This window comes from Lissotriton helveticus, chromosome 1_1 (genome assembly GCF_964261635.1).
Source record: "Lissotriton helveticus chromosome 1_1, aLisHel1.1, whole genome shotgun sequence".
Lineage (NCBI taxonomy): Eukaryota > Metazoa > Chordata > Amphibia > Caudata > Salamandridae > Lissotriton > Lissotriton helveticus.
In genome coordinates, this window is record NC_136057.1 from 152,544,027 (window position 1) to 152,567,224 (window position 23,198).

Genomic DNA, 23,198 nt, shown 5'->3' on the forward strand with positions numbered 1-23,198 from the left:
GTGTAACTGATGGGCAATTTTATGAAGTCTGGTTATAGCTGAATAAACAGACGGCGCGTTATTAGGAATGAAAATGCAGCAACTAGATCCGATGACTCTACAAGCTCCTCCTCTATCGGCCAGTATGACGTCAAGAACGAGACGATTTTGGAGCACAACAAAACGCATAGCAGATTGCTCTTCGGTTAAGTTACCTAGAGCGGAAGTAGTCTCATTCACTACTGCTTCAAGGGTTCTGGTTAACCTACGTATTAACTTACTATTCTGGACAGGGCCTATAAAGAAAAAGAAACCTTTATTGAAGTCTTGATATTGTTCTAGAGTAGTTTCAGTTTGATCGACAATTGGGGACTCGCTCTCCCTTCTATGTCTAACGTGTACTAGATGTGTGTTTCTGTGATAATCAGATGGGGCTAGAAAAACTGGTGGCAGTAGGAAGGCAATGTAACCTGTTCCATCCCAATCGAGGGGCAGACGAACATATGCTGTCTGACCACAAACAAAATAAGAATGACGTGAGGCTTTGAAAATAGATTTCCCACTGTCACTATACTCGACCACAGTAGTACAATCACTATGTCCTACATGTGCGGAACCATTCTTTCTGACACATAATTCGCCTTTGACTGGTAGTACTGAAATAGCAGGCAATTCTGGGGTAGTATTGGACTGGACATTCAAGACCATGAAATTCGAGGAATAATTACCTAAATCATATACTTCATTTTCTAGATCTAACCCTGTTCTATGGGAAAGATCTTGCTTGTCTGGGAAACATGTTCTATTCAAAAGGGACATATCAGTGGAGGATGACGTTAACGTGGACCATGCTCCACACGAACCATTATGTGAAAACGGATAGGGAAAGAGTGGCAGAACTCCCTTCGGTGTCTGGAAAGGGGGGAGTCGACCACACACCCAACAATTAGTGGCATTGCTGGTCTGGTGTGACTAGTGTAACATTCTGATAAATGTGTTATTACGCATAGCAAGACGATAGGATAACTTGTGAGGAGGCAGGTCACTAAATGTGTGCTCTACTGTAACATTAGGAAACATATGTACATGTGAAATAGGAAAACATAAATGAAAAGCATAACTTATGCAGGTAACCATAAGACTCAGAAACATAAAAAATAACAGAGAAACGATGCATCTACTGCAAATATTCTTTCGATAGCGTATTCTCTTAGAGTTTTGACTAACTCTCTCACTATGTGGGTCTATCTCATACATGTCAGGAACCTGTCTAACCGCTTCACCCGAGAGGGACTTAAACAATTAAACTGTCTGACTTGCTAGACCTCAACTTGGCTTTATACTCCTGCTGCGGAGTTTTCTCTAACAGGGGAAGTTTGAATTCAGAGTCTGTCTTTGGGCAGTCCTTAAGAACGGGGCAGTCTTTGATAAATGTCTTTGGCCGTAATCCATGGAATTTCTTGATATGGCTGGTATGCACCCAGCCTTTGCGTCCCTCGAGCTTGACGGCGGTCCTTGTTGTCAATAACACCAGCTGGGGCTCCAACGGACTTGAACGATCAAAATTGCGCACCAGGACGAAATCCCCCGGAACGACTTCATGCGGTTTCACCTCAGTGTTGTCTGGAAAAGCAGCGGCAACCTGTGAACGACAAGAGTGTAGGGCAGACATCAAGGAAGCTAGGTAATCTGTCAGCATATTACTGGAAACGTCTGTAATCTTTCGGGGCATAGGTGTACCCCACATATTTGGAGGACGGCCGAATACGACCTCGTACGGGGACAGACCTGATCTAGAGTGTGCAACCATTCTCATATAAAAAAGGGCAACTGGCAGTGCTACCAACCAATCTACACCTTTTTCTGCGCATACTTTGGCGAGGCGGATTTTCAAAGTCTGGTTATGTCTCTCCACGAGACCGGCTGCTTCAGGATGGCGTACACAATGGAACTTCCACTGGTACCCTAACAGAAGGGAAACTTGTTTCATGAGCTCGGATGAGAATGGCTGGCCATTATCTGAATACACGACCCTAGGTAATCCAAAGCGGGGAAAATACTCACGAACCAACTGCCTGGCAGTGGTCGCGGCAGTGTAATCTGGAACTGGATATGCTTCTGTCCACCTGGACAAAGCGCATACAACTACGAGGACATACTTGAAACCTCGACATCGCTCCATCTGAATATAATCCATTTGGAGGACTTCAAAAGGGTGGTCAGGAGGTTGGAATCCACCTTGTTCCACCGGGACACTTTTACCTGGATTGAACTGACAACATATCATACAGGTACGTACTTTCTGCTTGGCTGCTGCTCGTAAATGCTTGTTGAACCAATGGTTCTGGATACTGTCTAACATGGCCTTTTCTCCTAAATGTGCTGGACTATGTGCGGTGTTAATAATGACTTGAACCATAGAGTCGGGGAGAAACCATGTGGCTTTTCCCTTCGTCAACCATCCTTGATCTGTCTGGACCCCTCCTTGTTCGGACCATTTCTTGATTTCATCTGGAGTGGCATGTGACTGTATATCTATTACATCTTGTGTAGGGTCCTTAACTGTCATACAAGTAGTCTGATCTGGAATGAGTGTCTGTGTCGTGTTAACTGGAATGTCTGAAGTCTGAGCTGTAAGCTTGGCTGTTCGATCTGCCAGGTCGTTACCCTGGGAAATGATGTCAGTAACTTTCGTATGTGCCTTGCACTTCATGATCGCAATAGCTGTTGGCAAATGTATTGCATCTAACAGGGCTTGAATGAGGAGACCATGCTGAATCTTGGTTCCATGAGAAGTCATGAAACCTCTTTCTTTCCAGAGCACTCCAAAGTCGTGTACGACTCCGAATGCATAACGTGAATCTGTGTATATATTTACTTTCAGGTTCTTGGCACGTATGCAGGCTTGGGTCAGAGCGACAAGCTCTGCTGCTTGGGCGGACAGGGTGTCTATACGATGTGTTTCTATAACTTCGGTTTCAGTAGTCACTGCATACGCGGCTACTAGTTCTCCTGTACTTGTTCTCATACATGAACCATCCACATAAAGTGTCAGGTCGGGATCAGGTAATGCAATGTCTGTCAAGTCTTGTCTCGGCTTTGTCATGGTGTTAACAACTTCCACACAGTCATGTGTGGCAGGACTTGAAGTAACTGAGGGTAACAGTGTAGCGGGATTTAAAACGTTGCAGCGTCTGATTTCTATGTGTGGCTGAAATAGTGTCAGTTCATAACCTGTTAAACGTGCAATTGTCAAGTGCTGGGTCTGAGTTCGGTTTAAAAGAACTTCCACGGAGTGAGGAACTTGTACTGTCAGGGAGTGTCCTAACACTATGGAATCACTTTGTCTGATAGCTAGAGCTGTGGCTGCAACTGACTTGAGGCACGCAGGCAGAGCCTGGGCCACTGGATCTAATGTGCTAGAAAAATAAGCACAGGGCTTGTATTGTCCTGCTTGATCTTGTGTGAGAACAGATAATGCAGTACCATCACGTTCAGTGACAAAAAGTGTAAAAGGCTTACTGTAGTTCGGTGTTGCAAGAACAGGTGCTTGGCATAAAGCTTTCTTTAATTCATTAAAAACAAGTGTATGTTCTTGGGTCCAAGGGAGGACAGTCGATACGGCTGCCTCCTGTGTCGTTAACTGTATCAGTGGTTTGGCTAGATATGCATACTGAGGAATCCATTGTCTGCAGTAAGAAGTGAGGCCGATAAAAGCTCGTACCTCCTTCTGAGTCTTGGGCTGTGGAAGATGCGCTATTAACTGGATACGGTCAGGTGTCAACTGCCTACCCCTCTTGGACAGTAAGTGTCCTAAGTAGACCACTTGCTGGACACAGAATTGTAATTTAGAAGGGGACACCTTGTGCCCCATCTCGGCCAGAAAATACAGAACTGTAAGTGACGCACGCTCGCAGTCACGTTCAGAACGGGCTGTAATTAACAGATCATCGACATACTGGAGTAGGGCAGTGTCAGTTGGCATGTGAATATTGTCTAGTTGTCTTTTCAGTGCTTGACTGTGAATGCTAGGACTTTCTGTGAAACCTTGAGGTGCTCGTGTGAATTTATAGCTTCTTCCATTTAAACAGAATCCGAAAAGGAACTGGCTGTCTGGATGAATAGGAACACTAAAGAATGCGTTCTTGAGATCGATAACTGTAAAGAACGTAGCTTCAGAATCAATGGCTGTCAAGAGTGATGAAATATCAGGGACTACTGGGTACTGGGGTATGATACACTTATTAAGTTCTCGAAGGTCGATCACTAATCGATAAACTGGAGGTGCATTTGGATCGGTACGTTTCAGGACTGGAATGATAGGAGAATTACATACATTGGAGTCAGTTTCTACAACCACTCCTTGAGCAATAAGTTCGTTAATAATTTTGGATAAGGCTGCTACAGCCTCAGGTGGCAATTTGTACTGTCTGATTCGTGGTAAAACAACACCTTGTTTTAGAGTCACACGATGGGGTGTGATATGCATACAACCTACATCAGTTGGACCTTGCGCCCATAAATGCTGTGGTATATTCAATAATCTTGGATCAAAATCACGTAATACATAATGACCTTTAAAATCACGCAAGAACAGGCGGACCCCTTCTGGGGAGCAGCAAATGACTGCTCCTAATTCTTTCAATGTCTTAATGCCTAACAAATTTTCTGGACATGACTTCGTAAGTAACAAATCAGTAGTGCGGGACAATGGACCAACTTCTAGAGTAACTGGTTTCGATATTTCATTAACAATAGGCTTTCCTGAAAATCCAAGGGAAACATTTCTTGAGCCTGAGAGCGGAGCCCCTGGAACCTCGTCATGACTGATGGTAGTCCTACTTGCCCCTGTGTCAATCAGAAACTTTCTGTCTCTCCCTAATACTTGACTGTGTTCATAGGGACCCTCTTGATCTACAGGAATCTCGATGAGAGGCAAGCCAACCTCCCTCTTCAGGCTGTTTCATGAATATGGCTGATAATCTGGATACTCTGTCTGTGCATACTGGTACATCTGCTGTGTAACATGCTGTGTTGCAGCGATAGGCTGCGGTGCTGTAACTGTCTGCTGTGCATTCTGCGGTGGCTGGGAAGTCTGTAAAACTTGTTCTTGTCTAGGCGGACGTGGTCTTTCTTTAGTCTTACCAGTAGCTATGTTATGTTTCAGAACTGCACATTCGTTTATAAAATGACCTGGCTGTTTACAATAATTGCATGTCCCTTTAACGGGAGCTGCAGGATGACTGGCTTGATTCGGACCCCTCTTTTGGCTGTCTTGTGGAACAGACTGTGCAACTAATACTTTCATTTTCGTGTCTTTCATACGTCTTCTTTCATTTTCCTGCTCTTCCCTGATTCTGTTCTGGTGATACTGGAGCATCTGGAGCATCTGTGACGGAGTATTAGCTTGCCAGGTACTTTCGACTTTCAGGACTCGATTTTTGACTTGTGGACTTGAATTCTCAACTAGTTTGGTAACAAAAAGATGAGGGTACGATTCACTACTTGTTTTCAGACCACTATTAATAATGAAACATTTCTCGAATCTAGAATAAAAATCACTAGTATCTTCGTCTTGTTTCTGTTTACAGGCTGAGATGGCATCCCAATCTTCCTTTTTCGTGGCTAGTAATCTTGGCAAGACTTGTATTAATAACTCGGGCAAAGCTTTAGCTTTATCCCCAAGACCGGTACCTGGTACTCGTGTATTATCTTCAGCTTCTAGAGCTGTCCAATCTATCTTTTTCTCTCCCACCTCCCATTCTTTTTCTTTTAGTTTTTCATATATGCCCGCAGGCAACAGGACCTTTAACATTTTAATGATATCAGGATACGTGTATTCTCCCATACGGAGCATGTCCTTTAATTCACGGTGGAACCCTGCTGGATCTTTATCATGACAGGGAATTAACTTTTTCATCTCCAAAAGTTCTATTTTTGTGATAGGGGTGTAAACAAATACTCGTTCTAGACCACCACCCTCTTTCTTGACTGGATGCACTTCTCGTAACGGATTCTGTCTGTCTATGTAGAATGATTTACTTTCTGGGGGTGAGACGTGAACAAAATGTGGATTCAGAAACGTTCGGTATTTGTGGCGCTGTTCTAGAATGCCACTAATTAAATCGGTACCTAGACCTTTCCATCTGTACTGGAGTAACTCGTTTAGTACATCATGTAGAGGACCTGGATCAGAATGTTGTTCCTCATACAGCGTAAGAGGTGTTGGATCATATACATACCTACCAGACGTTGCTCGGCTGGGGGCAGTTTCAGAAACATTTGTGCCACTATTTCGTCTGGAAAAGTGGTAGAATCAGTAGTCCACCGGACTGCTGATCGGGCTAGTTCTTGTTCATGCATGGTATCAAGTTCACTATAACCTATTCGTGATTTCAGAATGTAATCGGTAGCTTGGAATACTTGCTCAAGAGAACACTGTTCTGGTGCTGGAGGAGGAAAAACTTTCTTGTGATCTAGGCGTGAATGTCGGTCGGAAAGTCTAGTTCTACCTACATACGCTATTCTGGAGGAATTTTCGTCGTCTACCTCTTCAGTAGAAGAGTCGTCGTTCTTTCTCGGTTGCTTGTTTTGCTTCTCGTTTCTCGTGTAACTTTATTATTTCCCTACGAATTTTCTTGTACATACTCTCTATACAGTTTTGTGTCTTGTGTTTTCCCTCGGCTATATTGTCACTCCACCTGGTCAGGACTTTCATTTCTTCTTGATCTTTTTCCGGACAATCTTGCTCTCTAATTAAACAGTTAATTAGAAACTTTAAAATCATGAGCTGAGTCTCGACTTTTCTTTGAACCATGGCTTCGTGAACACTTTCTGGATTTGCTCCTGTACGGATAAAACGATATATTCTGTCTAGATGTTCTCTCATATCGGGCAGGGTGTCCAAATAGTCGGTCACCCGTCTTAAACGTAATGAATATATGACCATATGACCTTCGCCTGAAACTGGATCATAACGACATTCGGTAAGTGCTCGCTTGATATCTACGTATGTATTCACTTTTGGCGTACGCTGTAACGCTAGTTCATGTAGCGTCATACGTCTGTGTTGAGGCGGGGTACCAGGAGAATCTCCCCCCGCGGCTCCTAAACTAGTATCGTCGGTGTGTACTGTACGTGCTGGTAGAGTGACTGACGAAACGGGTACATGTACCTTGGGCTGGGCCGGGGGTGCTGTAACGGGTGCTGTAACATTAACTGAACCCACGGAACCAGCAACTGGAGGAACAGGAATTACATTATTAACGGGAGCAGGCGGAATGGGATTTGTATATTCTGGAACTGTATCGTCCAAATAGGACGAGAGAAAAATATCAGCTGCGGTTGGTTTATGACGTAGCTTAATCGGGACCAATGGCGGCGGGAAATTACAGGGTGCTTCCGGGGTTGCTTTCGGCAAGCCCTCGGCAAGAAGAGGATACATACCCTTAATAAGGGCATTCCTCTGTCTGTCTGACTGTTCTGCTCTAACTCGTTCACCTACTTCGATTAACTCCCTTTCTTGGGCTTTTTCTGCGGATTCCCTACTTAATTCTGTTTTTCTGAATTCTTTTTCGGTTCTTTTATGAGATTCTTTACGCCATAACTCGATGGCATCTTTCTGGGACTGTCGGGCTTTCTTTTTCCATAATGCCTCTTCTACTCGCATGATGCACTCGGCATCCCATGTACCTGATACAGGCCATCTATATTTCTCTTCTAGATCCTTGGTATAGTCGACCCATAAATCTAAATACAATATGGCACTTAAGCCATGCTTATGATACATAAAATGTCCTGGACTGTCCCTAGGCGGGACAGGAACTGATTCTTCGAGTAACCCTTTCCGGGTTCCTATCTGACGTAACTTGGAAAACAGAGGCATTCTAGACTTGAATCCAAACACAATACAATACACGATAAACACAGTAATGAAAAACAAATCACTCATACCACGACATTGAAAACACATTAAATAACATTAATAACAGTTCGAACAGAATATTACCTGGTACATTTAAAACATAATACTCGGACTTCTCGAGAACAGACTTACTAGAATTACTGGATGCACTGCTAAAACAGTACAGAACATACCGGTCCCATAAAGAGACACGTCAGGACCCGTATCCACCGAGGTGAATACTTCGGACTGGATCTGTGTACCCAAACCCATCGGACCAGAGACAAATTAATTGACCCTGTCTAGATACTACCCCAGTAACGGTACTCACCGGGCAGCAAGAAACTGGAAGGCCTCGGACTGGACTGGACTGGACTGCTACGACGTCGGACTACGAACTTCGGACTTCAGTTACAGGTGGGCCTCCGGATACCTCGGACCTTGTACTCTCGGCTTGGGCTCTGGTCGGGACTCGCCGCATTCCTCACCGCCTCGTCTGGATGCTGGACCGCAACCTCCGTCTCCTCCGTGGGCCTGAGGGATACTTGAAGCAGAAATATCTGCACGTGCACGGTATGGTTCCGTCACGGCTGCAGAGGGTCAGGGGGCCTGCGTGGCTTCGCCGGCGCGTGGGGAAAGGGCAAGTCCCTATTCGGGCGCCATTATGTGGTAAATAAATAATTAATTACCGGTACTATTTTTGAATACAGTGAATAAAACAGATAGCTCAATAAATAAGAGACAGGATTCGAGGTATCTGAGTCTAACAGGCTTTAATCAGGCATAAGGGAAGGGACAGGAACGGGATAGCCTGCACGGAAATAGAATGGATGGCAGCTGCAATGCCTCATCGACAGTGCAGCATATATATAGTATAATGCATTACATTACATTGCATACAATAGGCGTAGCAGTAGGCGTAACTCGTAGCAGTCGCGAAAGATAAGAACAAAAATGGGTGTAACTAGAAAGCGTGTACAGGGCGTATACATAGACATGTGGTGTGAAACGTCATAGAAATGTCATGAGTGGGTGGAAACATGGAGGGGGCTACCTGAGAGCAGCTGGGACCTTTAACCTAGTGGTGCGCGCAAACGGGCAATGACGTGTTACCAGGGAGAACTGGGGGCTATGACTTCTGCACTAGAAGAGGAGACTAAAGTCTGCGGTGTCAGGACGACATGTACCTATGGCATATCTGGTATCTTGTGTTTGGAGTACATGTTGATAGAATCCAAAAGTTATCAGGGCAAAGGCTACTTGACACTAGGACTGGTGCATGCATTATTCTACATGTATTGCATGAGCTAGTAATATTCTACGAATATTAATACAGTATTTCTCTTACATGGAGACAGAAAGACTAGACCATGGCTGGAACTGTTGATGCAGTTCAGTAGCTTAGGAATGCAGAGAAGGAGGGCTGGACTGATAACTAGAAGCATAACATACTTTTGGCAGACAGGCAGGCAGAGCCAGGCCGGGCCAGGCACCGCGCGGCAGGAAGTAAGTGAAGGGTCAGGGGTGCAGGTGGGGGCTGCATCGCTCCTCGGAGTGAGTTCAGGAGACTGGAGCTTGAATCTGGTGTCCGGGCCCTTTTGAGGCCTAGAAACGGGGACAATGCGGTGAATTAACGTGCACACTGTAAACGTGGCAACATAGACCTAATACTCGTTGCTTTCACGAGAACTGGAAATTGGCATACTAGAGTTGGACACAACTGTGATTGCGTCTTTAATCGATCATAGGGGGATACATGCATATCGATCATGCACATATAGCATAGGATGGGGAACACGTAGGCACATATAACATGGCAAAATTTACTTTTCCACAACCTCACCATAGAAAGATCTAATATCTCCCTGTGCAGAGGTATAAGGAAAATCTAAAAAGTGTGTTAAACTTGAAAAAAGAATAATACATCTTTCATCAATGCTCCCCTCCCCCGCAACCCCAACCCCCTTTCCATCTTTTTCTTTCCAAAATGTTCATCAAGTAGATCACACTGCTTTTGATACTTCTTGGATTCATGAGGGTATGGCGTATGCATCAGAGATGTATAACCCTTGAACCGACATGGAAGCTTCACAAGAAGATAGGAGGCTTGTCACGGAGGCAGTTCACCAACTGTTCCTGGTGATCTTGATCAGACCGAAATCCTTGGGTTTCCTTGGGTCTTTGTTATGATCATACCTTTGGTGGTGGCCTCTTTCGGTTGTCAGAGGTTTGGAACTGTTTCACCTATATGAATGAGAAAATTAACTTTCTTGGGTTGGTTTTACTGAGCACTATTCTTTTAAAGAGGCTTTTCCAGAAAATAATATACCTTCGACATAAACATGGCACTTCCATGGATGTTCCAGGGAACCTTGGAGCCTTCGCTTTCATTGTCTTCTGCCAACATGTGATCTCTATGAACAGTTTGAAGGTGTGTGGGGCAAAGCTAAACCTTCAACATGAATGAATGAATGAATGACTACGCACTTGTATAGCGCATGGCTACCCGTAGGCATCCCAGCGCTTTTCATCACCGGTATGGTTGTCGATCCAAAAGGAGGAGATTAATCTTTCTCGACGAATCAAACCTTTTGATCCTTTGCACCAAGAGGCTTTGTTTCGCACGGATTTGTGAGAGTAGACCTGGGCGCAGCACTGGTGGTACCTAGAGTTCACCACTTGTGACACCTGCAGGACAGCTTATGATTAGGTTGAAAGGGCATTTGTCTGGTAAACAAGGCCTTTTTGCCTTCTCTCAGGGAGTGAAGAATGTAACCTGAAGTTCATCACCACAGCAGTGTCCTAACTCTACAAGCAGTGGGGGACATGTGTAGCTGTGCCTTGCAGCCCTTGATGTCTGATTATGGCTTCGAACCACAAAAGCTCTGCCTCTCAGCTTCCAGCGTTCCATCATTTTGGCTGATCTTTGAATTATAAGTAGGAGTTAAGCGAGTGATACTGCTTCTTTTCCAGCAGTATTAATAACTCTCCTATTCAACTGGTGTAGGTGTCCCTCCTGTTCCACTGATTGTGGTGTCCATCCTAGCCACTGGTATGGTTTTTCGTTTAGGGATATGCTTGCATGTACTCACAACATCCAAACGTGTTGATTCTGCTTCATTGGTGGGCATTACTCCAGGCTCTGTGGTCGAAGCCTTGCTTTGGAAGTTGATGCTTTACTTTTTATACTCTTATAGAGATGCAACTGAGAGGCACATCATAGCGATACTGAGACATTCCTCAGGGTGCAATATTCTTTTAAAGGTCCTGACTGGCTGAGCTAAATTAGAATCCCAGCTCTTCTGAATCTAGTAATGAAATCACCCCTATTGTGACACACTTAGCACGTCCTCCTTGCACTCAACTGCTGAGCTTGGCCATCTGGTTCCGGAAGAACTAGTTCATGGTGATTGTTTGTGTTAGATTTTCTGCAGGCAGTAAGAATCCAGTATTCTACCTGGATCCAGTATCAGAGCAAATGGCTTCTTGTTTGGACATCAGTCAAGGAGAGTAACACTTTCCCATACTCCCGAGATTTTACATTTGTTGTCTATTGTTTCAAGCAGGCTACTCCGGAATTCTTTAGCTCCTATTTATACAAGTTGCTTTTTTTGTTTTAAAACTCCATCCTTGCCTTTTGCTGGGGGTGTTGGTTGGGCCTGCAGCAGTGGGAGTCTTTATCCTTCCACTAGAATTGTGCTTGAGGGGATCACCAAATTATGTGGCAGAGTTGACTAAATTATGCAGCAAGAAAAGGCAAATTATGTGGAACATTCCGGCACATTTTTTGAGAGCTTTCATTATTTTGTTTTTTTGTGCATGTTAGTACTGTGTGTGCAAATATTTAACCTCATTAGTACCAGTTTAACAACTAAATACACAAAAAAGCTACAGAAAGATGACCAGTTAACCTTTGCAAAGGGTCAACCAACGAATCTGCAGATTATGCAGCAGATGGTGGATTATGTAGCAAATCCTTAACTATGTAAAAAAAAGCTGCAGCCTCGCATTCACGTAATAATGTTGGCCCTAAATATAATTCTTTCTTTACTGCCTACTTAACTCCTCACTGATTTTAAATGGGTGACCGAGATGGCAATTTGTTGTAGTTTCCATATCAATGAGTCAATAACAGTCTTTTTCTCCTGTGAGCCCTGCCAACATGTACTATTTCTTCTTGGTAAAAGGTGTTTCCAGGTGTCCACATGAATCCGCACATCTTGTTGTCTTGTTGTGTTTTATTTCCGAGCCTCTTTCTCGGGTGGGAAGGATGTTGTATCTCATTGGTGATTGATTTATAGGTGCCAGAAATTCTACATTGGCAGTAGCATGTTTGTTAGTGGTGATTTGTACATATAATCATTCTGTACATTCACCTCCGTATAGACCCTAAATATATAGACTGTTAGAAAAGACATGGTTACAAGGTGCCAGCAGACTCTTTGAGAGACCGATGGAAGCAAAGCACAGCTGTTTGCCATGTACACAGCTCCCTGTTCCATTTTTCTTAGCTTTTTAAAATGATTTAATTGTTGTAGACTGCATTCTCATGGATACTTCTACCTGCAGATTCCTCACCTGTATAAGAATCCCAGATATTATACTGGATCTGGAAACTTCAAAGGTCTCACGTCGCTGATAGGGGCGCTAGTTTTGCATCGACACAGTAAGTGGCGTCTGATGAGGTCACCAAAGCCATATATTCCCACCCCAGTGCAACAGCGTCAGTTCCTGGAGTGCACTCTCTCGAACAGTTATGAGTTTTCCCACAGACCGATTTCTCGGGAGCACTTATTAAAACCAAAAACTATGTTCACACACTGTAGGGATTGTGAGGGGCTGGTGTCCATTAATTATTTCCCCCTCCTTCTGCCTCTGGTGCTTCGGTCTGGACCACTACTCCTGATCCTGTGACTACTGCCTGAGCATGCACCCAAAGGTATCGGGGATTTTGAGGTGAAACTTTTCATGGCCTAAGCCGTGAATGAGCAGCGCAATCTACCCCACTCTAGACCTCACTCCCAGTCACCTTTGTCACACTCTTCAGGTGCTAAGAGGTGAAAGCACAAAAGTCACAAGAAACCATTTTAAAGGAAAGTCCCATACAGCTCCCTCTGACTCCCACAGGATCTTCATCCTCTGAATCGCAGGTAGTTGTCATGGTACCTGTTGTCCCCTCTGAGTGGCCCCACTCAGGTGACCTCACTGGACCTGGCCATGGAAGAGTTTCAACCTCCACCTGAACAATCTTTGAAAGCCCCAAATTGTGATGTGTTTTCTGAAGGGGTGAACACTCTGTATCCTTCACCCCTCTTTGTTATGCCACAATGGGAGTTTTAACTTTTCTATAGGGGACTCTGAGTCCTTGCATAGTTGTCCTATGAGAATGTTGACTTTAAATACCGTGTTTTATGGCAGTTACCTCCGCCAGATGCGAAAGTGAGTTGTAAGCTCTCAGTTCTCACCCAACCTTCACCACATTTTATCCAGACAAGTTGGTGTTATGTCGAAAGTGATGCCACCCTTTTACCTCAGACATCCATCACTCTTCCTTCTTTGTATCCATCATCCCATCCCACGAAGGAGGAGGAGTGGTTGCATATTTTGGATCCTAAGCGGAAAGTCAACTCCTACCTGGATCTCACCAAGGACATGTGACTGGATGACCAGATCTTTTTGGGTAATTGTGGTGGTAAAAAAGTTAAAGCGGTGCAGAAAAGGACTATGTCCAGGTGGCTCATCGTTTGCATTAAGACCTTTTCTTATGTGACTAAGAAGGAGTCCCTGGAAGGGGATCAGGATGCATTCCACGGAGCCAAAGCAACCACTTCTGCTCTTGCCAGATGAGTTCTAGTTGCAAAGATTTGCAAAGCAGCAACATGGGCATCCCTACACACATTCGCCAAGCTTTACTGATTGGATTTTGAAGTGTGTAGGGATGAACACTTTGCCAGACCCGTTCTACCGAGTTTTCTCATCTAACCATCCATCACCTCTCTCCCTGGGCGGATTGAAATATATCTTACAGGTGAGAAATCTGTAGGTAGATATATCCATCAAAAGAAAAACGAAATGTGCAGTAACTTTCTTCCTGGTGATTACTCTATCTACCTGAGATTCCTCATTGAACACTCCTGCCTCCCTGTTTAATGATGTTTTTTTAGGGAAAGTTAACAAGATCCCAAGTCAGTTTTGGTACTGCACCACTCTGTCAATATCCGTCTTCTTGCCTCGAAGGCTTGAAAAAATGGATGGGAATTGATGATCTTGCGCTGGGGTGGGCGCTAGATGGCTTCGGTCAGTGGCTCAGTGATCACCTTCAATACCTTGAAAGTAAATTACAGGTGGACAGGCTGCAAACCAACCCCCTAGAGAGCCAGTCTTTCCTCACCAGTGTCGCAATCTGAGACCATCACTTACTAATTTAAAGCATGCTGATTGTACTTTTTATGCAGGGACATAGGGCTTAGCTTATTTATGTACACACATGTGGTGCCAACTTCTTACATGCTGTCTTTTTGCAGGTTTTTCAGGTTCGTAAAGTACAGGGGTCAAACAATGGAAAAGTATTTGCCATGAAAGTGTTAAAGAAGGTATGTATGATATATATTTGTTTTAAATGCTGAAGGCCTGAAGAACTAATGATAGTGACATAGGAATCCTGCTGTTATCCTCCAACACTGTTGGAGCCGTACAACACTGACCGGCCACTTCTGAGTAGATACTTACCATAGTACCTTGTTTCTTACACGATAGGCAAAAATAATCTGCAACGCAAAAGACACAGCTCACACCAAGGCAGAACGGAACATCCTGGAGGAGATCAAACACCCCTTCATCGTGGATCTCATCTATGCCTTTCAGACCGGCGGGAAACTCTACCTCATCCTGGAGTGCTTGAGCGGTAAGGCTTCTTGGGTCTTAGGTGGAAAGTTATACCTCCTTGTGAAGTGCCTGAGCAGTAATGCTTCTGGCTGTCTAGGGGGAAAGTTTTACCTCCTCGTGAATGCCTGAGTGGTAAAACTTCTTGCTGTCTAGGGGGAAAATGTTACCTTGTCTGCAAGTACCTCAAGGTTTGTGAATACAACTCAATAGAGGCTTCATAGCCCTATGGAAGGGCAGGTTTGGGCCAAGTTAACAACTCTAAGCGGAAGGAACAGCCAGGTATGACCCATATGTTTTCTCAAACTTACCCAGACAACATATGTACTGGGCGCATAACAAACCTGTCCGAGACTATCGGGCTTTTTAAAATTATTTTTCTGAGTTCTGACAACTTACACAAACACTCAAAACTCACAGTGATAGTTTTAAAGGTGGTATTTTAAGTCTGTTTAGGCGCAGAATAAATGAAAAGATATGCAGAAATCAGTAAAATTTTAGCAAGAGTGAAAGCAAAGAATATAACTATAATCTGAATTAGGCCACATATTATACTGTGCAGTTTTAAGTATACCTGCTTGCCTAATTTTCAAGGCTGAAAAGGTTTTGCCACAATGCGGTTTCAGTATTTTAATAGTTGCTGCACATTTGTACCTGAACTTCATATTTGTCCAGGGTGTGCTAGTCTACGAGACAAGGCCAAATGTAGTCTGTGCAGTCAAACGATTATGAAATAAAATCAATATAGGAGTATGAACTCGAAGAATACTATTAGAACACACAATAACTGTAATATGCGCTGTTGTACAATAACGAATAATGACTTGTGTGATCTTAAGCCTTAATGCACAACCAAGTAATACAAATACGATTTGAGGTACTCCCCAAAGATATATAAGCCAAATATAGGACAAGCCCTGATCCTTTAAGGGTTGGGTGAATGCTTTCCCTCAGCCATGTCCTGGAACAGTAATAGTTTCTGAGCGATTCTGTCATCCTGGAGTCCCCAAAAACGAATGTTGTATGATACCCTTTAGTCGGTGTCCAGGATGTAATACTTTGAGTGGTCTAGAGGGAAAAGCTCATCCTGGGGTCCTTGAGCAGCAATGTTCTGGGGTGTACAGCAGGAAAGCTTCCTCTCATGTGGGAGTGCCTGAACAGTAATGCTTTGAGGGGACTAGAGGTTAAAACGAGAACAAACAGATTTACAGAGACAATACTAGTGACCATATTTAAAACAAAGCAAAACCAAAGGGGATGATGGACGATGATGCATGTTTCCGGCCCAGGGAAGACATGGCTTGGCAGTTCAGGCTGGACTGTTCCCATGAGGCATAGGGTCAGACTGATTTGCATATGGCCATGTCTGAACTGGGGGAGTCCACAGTGACTCACTCTCTCTGCTGCCATATTCCAGGCATTAGCTGGTTTGAGACGGATGTACCCGCCCGTCTCTGAGTCCACAGTGACTCACTATCGCTGATTCTTTCAACCCAGACGCCGGGTCGAAATGTCACCGGCTATACGGACTGTTACCCCATTTGTGCTTACAGCCCTGAAGAGTCTCGGGCTCCTTGCCCGCTTGACGAAACACGTGTCGGCTGGTCATTTGCTTTTGAAGTTACCTTTCAACAAAGGAAGGTCAATTACAATCCTTTGAAGAACAAAAAGACTTTCTTTCGTGTCCACTTAGTTTCATTTACTACCTATTGTGTTCTTTTGATTAAGCATGATACATGTATACACCTCGCTTAACGTGTGCACAGGATTCTTGTCATAATCTCTGATGGGTCCTCTGTAGTTCGCCAGATACCAAGGGCGTAGAGATCCTCCAGCTCTCCTGGTTTGTGATCTTGATTTTCCTTTTGATCTGAAAATGTCCCTAAAACAAATCTTCATAGATGTTTAATTCTGGCCCACCGTTAGGACTTTCTAGAAACAGTACATTTCTAGTTAGAGTTGAAAACGTCACTGTAGGTTGTCTGAGTAGATGGTACTAGAGTGGTGCCCTCTACAGCTTTGTGCCAAAGTCCATTTGTAGTAACAGGAATGCTACCAGGTAGTAAATGGTGCAATAAAATATGGGAGGAGCTCTTGGAGAATCCGTAAACTCCCAGTCCAGCTCATCTGTTAACATGGCATTTTTGACCACCACTGTCTCCTGCCCTCTGGCACATGCACTCTTTGGTGGTTATGACACAGTAAGGAGCCCCCCTACCATGCTAGACTGCCAAAGCCCATCCAATGACTCTTCCTTCTATGGGTTTGCGAGTCCCCGTTTACTTTTTTAGAGCAACCACCTTTCTAAAAAATGTTTTACAAAGATGCTTACTTGTGTATTTTCTCCATAAAGTCTTGGGAAATCAATCTGAGAATTTATATTTTGATGAAAGATGATTGTTTGCTTCTGCTTCCCTCCTCTGTTAAGAGTGGGATTTTTCCCAGTTTCTAGAGGTCATCAAATGAATTTGTCTTCTCTTCGGCAGCATTCTGTGTCTGCTCTGCTCATCTCCTTTCTGCTGCTTCCCTCCACAGGTGGGGAATTATTCATGCAACTCGAGCGGGAAGGAATATTCCTGGAAGACACGGCTTGGTAAGTCTGTTGTATGGCAGATGCTTCTCAGTAGGGACTTTAACTACTGCTAACCAACCCCCTTCAAGTGCCCAGATCAGGCGTTGCCAGGCCCAGTGTGGTTCTTCATGTATTATCCAGCTCTTTGTTCAGATGACCCTTTAGCAGCCTATGCTTTTTGTTTTGCTTTTGCTCAACTGTTCATGTGTGTTGGCTCATTGCAAAGCTTACCCGTCTGTTGTTGATTCTGCGCCCCTTGTGCTGTCACCACACCCCTCGTAGTGTTTCTTCTAGCACTTCACTTGCTGCATTGCTCGTTACTTTGTCATAGATGTATCCATGTTTTCTACGCAGCACAAGCTGCATGTAGAGCTCCTTTGTGCACAGTCTTGGTCTGATGTGCTGCTTTGTTACTGCTCCCAGTAGCCGACTCTCCTGCCATGTGCTCTCTCACGCAGCGTCTGCCGTTCTTTGTTCAGTAGAGTTCAATTTATTAGTACTTGTTTTGATTATTGTCAAACCTTGTTATACTAATTTTACTTGTGTCTGCAGAGTTTGGCCATGATTTATTGTGTACAGGTTTGCAGGCCTTTATCCCAGCCATCTTTATCAAACAGCTTCTGGTGTTCCTTGGTACATTGTGCTTTATGCAGTCTAATGCGATTTCTTTGCTCAGTTGTTCCACGTTCAGTGCTGCTGCTGGATTTGCCTTTTTATGCTGTTCTGATTTTCAGCCGGCTGCTTTGTTTTTCAGTTTTTACCTGGGCGAGATCACGCTTGCTCTGGGTCATCTGCACTCTCATGGCGTCATTTACCGGGACCTGAAGCCAGAGAACATCATGCTGAGCAATCAAGGTAGGTGAGGAGGACGGAGTGAGCCTGAGAGGGTGAGGGCAGAGGAGGTGGGGAGATGTGGAGGCACATTGCACGGCACTATGCTGCTAGTGCTAGGGCATCAAAGATGGTCTGTGGTCCAGAGCACGTAGGAATGAAGGGGGTAGATTGGAGAGGAGGGCAATAATGCCTCCGTGAGGCTACAGGCTGTGGAGAGTGAGATGAGGCTATTTTAAATCTGGGTGAAAGTTTTGTAGATTTTCACAGAGCTGTGAAGCTCGAGGAAAAGCAGGAGACATGAACTGCCACTTGGGGTCACTGCATCAGCTGCTCCATCCTGCTGGGGAGTCTTGGTCTCCTATTCGCTTCCCTGACCTTCAGCTGTGATTCCTTTCGGTAAGGGTTGTGTCTTTAACTCTGCACCTGTAGGGTTTATCATGCCGCAGGACTGCTCTGTGAATCCTTCCCAAGAGTGATGGATCCACCCATCTATCCTTCCAGGTGACTCTTGTCTCCTTCTCCCAGTTGATAGCTACAAGGATTGCAAAGGAGAGCACACTTTTACTGAGACGGACTACTAAAGGCCACTCTCCCAAGGCAGCTTGGAGTTTTCACACCACCTTTCTATACCATGCGGCGGCCCTGTGCCCCAGATTTGTTGTCAGATGTGCCCAGGTATATTTAGCAATGTCCTTTAAAGTTCCCTGTCCCATTGGACACTTCATCCACGTGCCCTTGTTTTTGCTCTCAGGTACGTGTAGCAACTGTCTGCATCCAAGTATCGGTTCAGGCAATATCGCAGTTCAAGCTCTCTCCATACATTCTCCATAATAAACCTTCCACTTGCATCTCTCCTGACTGCTTACGTCCCCTTCCTGCAATCCTGTCCCCACTTGCAGACACCTGACCACGACGTCTGGATAATAGCAGCTTGCATCCTTTCTCTTATTTACTACCCTGTTCTCATTTTCAATCAATTGATCTTGCTGTGTGGATAATATTAACTCTCATCCTTTCTCTTATCGCAGTCTTTTAAGAATAAGACCTCTTCTGTCTTGTATGTTGTTTTTCTCTGGCTGACTCTGCAATTACTGTGCCCAGACTAAAACCTCGAGCACCTCCTTTAGCACTAGCAATGCAGTCTCACCAACCACTTCACATTCCGCACCGTTTTCATTTGCTCCTCCATGACTAGTGGTGATACTGGTATCATTGTTATATCATTTCCACTGCCTGCTTTTCACTCTTTATTGTATTGTGGAAATCCCATGTCACACAACTGGTTTAGCAGGTAGTTCACAGTTGAAAATGGCCAGCATTGATTCAATGCACCGAAGTTGTTCAGATGCCCAGCAAATCAGCTGGCGACATTTACACCATTTGGGAGCAGTGCAGCTGTGAGATAAGGAAGTGGGTTATTAGTGTTAAAAAACAATAATTTTGGATGGACATTAAAGTTCTCCTCACTACTCCTGGAATGTTGGGTCTACAAACAGACCAATTCGTCCTCCAAGCGGAGGGCGTTCGTAGCGGAGGCTGTAGGACATCTGTGGTGAAGACCAGTGCTCACCATGGATATTGTTAATTAACTCTCCATCTATCTAGGACCCAGAACAAATAACTCGATGCTGAGCCCCTTCTCTTCTGTAGTGTAACTTCCAATGCACTCAAGTCCCTGTACGTGCTCCTCCCCATCTTTCTACTAAGGTCACTGTCTTTGCTCTTGATCGAAGAAGACTTCACTCCAACACTCCGTTCTGATTTCACTTTTCTATTTTTTTTTCCTCCCACTCCATATCCACCCCATCCCACCTTACACTGTTCTTGTTTTGTCTTTTATCATTGATTGCTCCTGAGGTCTTGATGGGAATGGTAGATGAGAGGGGGCGGAGGGGAGTGGGATGCTGGTGTGAAGCTTCTAGGGGAGCTGTAGATTAGGGGGGGTGAAGGGGAGTGGGATCGTGTGAAGGTTCTAGGGGAGCTGTAGATTAGGGGGTGTGGAGGGGAGCGGGATGCTGGTGTGAAGCTTCTAGGGGAGCTGTAGATTAGGGGGGGTGAAGGGGAGTGGGATCGTGTGAAGGTTCTAGGGGAGCTGTAGATTAGGGGGGGTGAAGGGGAGTGGGATCGTGTGAAGCTTCTAGGGGAGCTGTAGATTAGGGGGGGTGAAGGGGAGTGGGATCGTGTGAAGCTTCTAGGGGAGCTGTAGATTAGGGGGGGTGAAGGGGAGTGGGATCGTGTGAAGCTTCTAGGGGAGCTGTAGATTAGGGGGGGTGAAGGGGAGTGGGATCGTGTGAAGCTTCTAGGGGAGCTGTAGATTAGGGGGGGTGAAGGGGAGTGGGATCGTGTGAAGCTTCTAGGGGAGCTGTAGATTAGGGGGGTGAAGCGGAGTGGGATCGTGTGAAGCTTCTAGGGGAGCTGTAGATTAGGGGGGTGAAGGGGAGTGGGATCGTGTGAAGCTTCTAGGGGAGCTGTAGATTAGGGGGGGTGAAGGGGAGTGGGATCGTGTGAAGCTTCTAGGGGAGCTGTAGATTAGGGGGGGTGAAGGGGAGTGGGATCGTGTGAAGCTTCTAGGGGAGCTGTAGATTAGAGGGGGCGGAGGGGAGCGGGATGCTGGTGTGAAGCTTCTAGGGGAGCTGTAGATTAGGGGGGTGAAGGGGAGTGGGATCGTGTGAAGGTTCTAGGGGAGCTGTAGATTAGGGGGGGTGAAGGGGAGTGGGATCGTGTGAAGCTTCTAGGGGAGCTGTAGATTAGGGGGTGTGGAGGGGAGCGGGATGCTGGTGTGAAGCTTCTAGGGGAGCTGTAGATTAGGGGGTGTGGAGGGGAGCGGGATGCTGGTGTGAAGCTTCTAGGGGAGCTGTAGATTAGGGGGGGTGAAGGGGAGTGGGATCGTGTGAAGCTTCTAGGGGAGCTGTAGATTAGGGGGGTGAAGGGGAGTGGGATCGTGTGAAGCTTCTAGGGGAGCTGTAGATTAGGGGGGGTGAAGGGGAGTGGGATCGTGTGAAGCTTCTAGGGGAGCTGTAGATTAAGGGGGGTGAAGGGGAGTGGGATCGTGTGAAGCTTCTAGGGGAGCTGTAGATTAGGGGGGGTGAAGGGGAGTGGGATCGTGTGAAGCTTCTAGGGGAGCTGTAGATTAGGGGAGTGGGATCGTGTGAAGCTTCTAGGGGAGCTGTAGATTAGGGGGGGTGAAGGGGAGTGGGATCGTGTGAAGCTTCTAGGGGAGCTGTAGATTAGAGGGGGCGGAGGGGAGCGGGATGCTGGTGTGAAGCTTCTAGGGGAGCTGTAGATTAGGGGGTGTGGAGGGGAGCGGGATGCTGGTGTGAAGCTTCTAGGGGAGCTGTAGATTAGGGGGGGTGAAGGGGAGCGGGATGCTGGTGTGAAGCTCGTAGGGGAGCTGTAGATTAGGGGGGGTGAAGGGGAGTGGGATCGTGTGAAGCTTCTAGGGGAGTTGTAGATTAGGGGGGGTGAAGGGGAGTGGGATCGTGTGAAGCTTCTAGGGGAGCTGTAGATTAGGGGGGGTGAAGGGGAGCGGGATGCTGGTGTGAAGCTTCTAGGGGAGCTGTAGATTAGGGGGGGTGAAGGGGAGTGGGATCGTGTGAAGCTTCTAGGGGAGCTGTAGATTAGGGGGGGTGAAGGGGAGTGGGATCGTGTGAAGCTTCTAGGGGAGCTGTAGATTAGGGGGGGTGAAGGGGAGTGGGATCGTGTGAAGCTTCTAGGGGAGCTGTAGATTAGGGGGGGTGAAGGGGAGTGGGATCGTGTGAAGCTTCTAGGGGAGCTGTAGATTAGGGGGGTGAAGGGGAGTGGGATCGTGTGAAGCTTCTAGGGGAGCTGTAGATTAGGGGGGGTGAAGGGGAGTGGGATCGTGTGAAGCTTCTAGGGGAGCTGTAGATTAGGGGGGGTGAAGGGGAGTGGGATCGTGTGAAGCTTCTAGGGGAGCTGTAGATTAGGGGGTGTGGAGGGGAGCGGGATGCTGGTGTGAAGCTTGTAGGGGAGCTGTAGATTAGGGGGGGTGAAGGGGAGTGGGATCGTGTGAAGCTTCTAGGGGAGCTGTAGATTAGGGGGGGTGAAGGGGAGTGGGATCGTGTGAAGCTTCTAGGGGAGCTGTAGATTAGGGGGGGTGAAGGGGAGTGGGATCGTGTGAAGCTTCTAGGGGAGCTGTAGATTAGGGGGTGTGGAGGGGAGCGGGATGCTGGTGTGAAGCTTCTAGGGGAGCTGTAGATTAGGGGGTGTGGAGGGGAGCGGGATGCTGGTGTGAAGCTTCTAGGGGAGCTGTAGATTAGGGGGGGTGAAGGGGAGCGGGATGCTGGTGTGAAGCTTCTAGGGGAGCTGTAGATTAGGGGGGGTGAATGGGAGTGGGATCGTGTGAAGCTTCTAGGGGAGCTGTAGATCAGCTGTGTTTCTAGGGGAGGTAACCAAGTAACTTTACATGAGTAGGAGATTTGGAAAGGGGACTACAGGTGAGCGGTATGTATTCCTTTTGGGGTCTTTGAAATGTGAGGTTTCGGTGGTGGGAGAATGGGGGTAGAGTGAGATGGGCCGCTTGGAAAGAGTGAAGTGTGGTTTGGGAAGAAGTGCAAAGCTTAGAGGCTCGTTGATAGCTGCTGACACATTCTCCAACAGCATCTGATCTCCTGTTCTCTCTTCACAGGCCACGTGAAGCTGACAGACTTTGGGCTGTGCAAGGAGTCCATCCATGATGGGTCCGTCACCCACACTTTCTGTGGAACGATTGAATACATGTAGGTAAGGCACTTGTGTGCCTGTCCGTATTACACTAAACACAGTAAAGCGCACACATAGGCGGCAGTGCACGGGCTGACACATTCGCTCACTTTTGCTCACACCAGCTTGTTGAAGTTTGGAGCAGGGCATTTTCTTTACAACAGTAGGTTTGGATCTTGTTTTGTGTGTTAACATTTGTTTTCTCCTTCTCTGCAGGGCCCCGGAGATTCTTGTTCATGCTGGGCACAATCGGGCTGTAGACTGGTGGAGCCTCGGAGCGCTCATGTACGACATGCTCACGGGATCGGC

At 46.0% G+C, this 23,198-nt stretch overlaps 1 protein-coding gene across 1 annotated transcript in view; it reads left to right on the forward strand.

The window, feature by feature from the left end:
- The window catches only part of RPS6KB2 (ribosomal protein S6 kinase B2), a 172,505-nt gene that overhangs the window by 52,269 nt on the left and 97,038 nt on the right, over positions 1–23,198 (forward strand). Inside the window, exons 4-9 of the mRNA XM_078659228.1 lie at positions 14,407–14,475; positions 14,639–14,786; positions 17,300–17,357; positions 18,091–18,191; positions 22,816–22,906; positions 23,106–23,196. Coding sequence (XP_078515354.1) covers positions 14,407–14,475; positions 14,639–14,786; positions 17,300–17,357; positions 18,091–18,191; positions 22,816–22,906; positions 23,106–23,196 — 558 coding nt within the window. The remainder of the gene's footprint in view (positions 1–14,406; positions 14,476–14,638; positions 14,787–17,299; positions 17,358–18,090; positions 18,192–22,815; positions 22,907–23,105; positions 23,197–23,198) is intronic.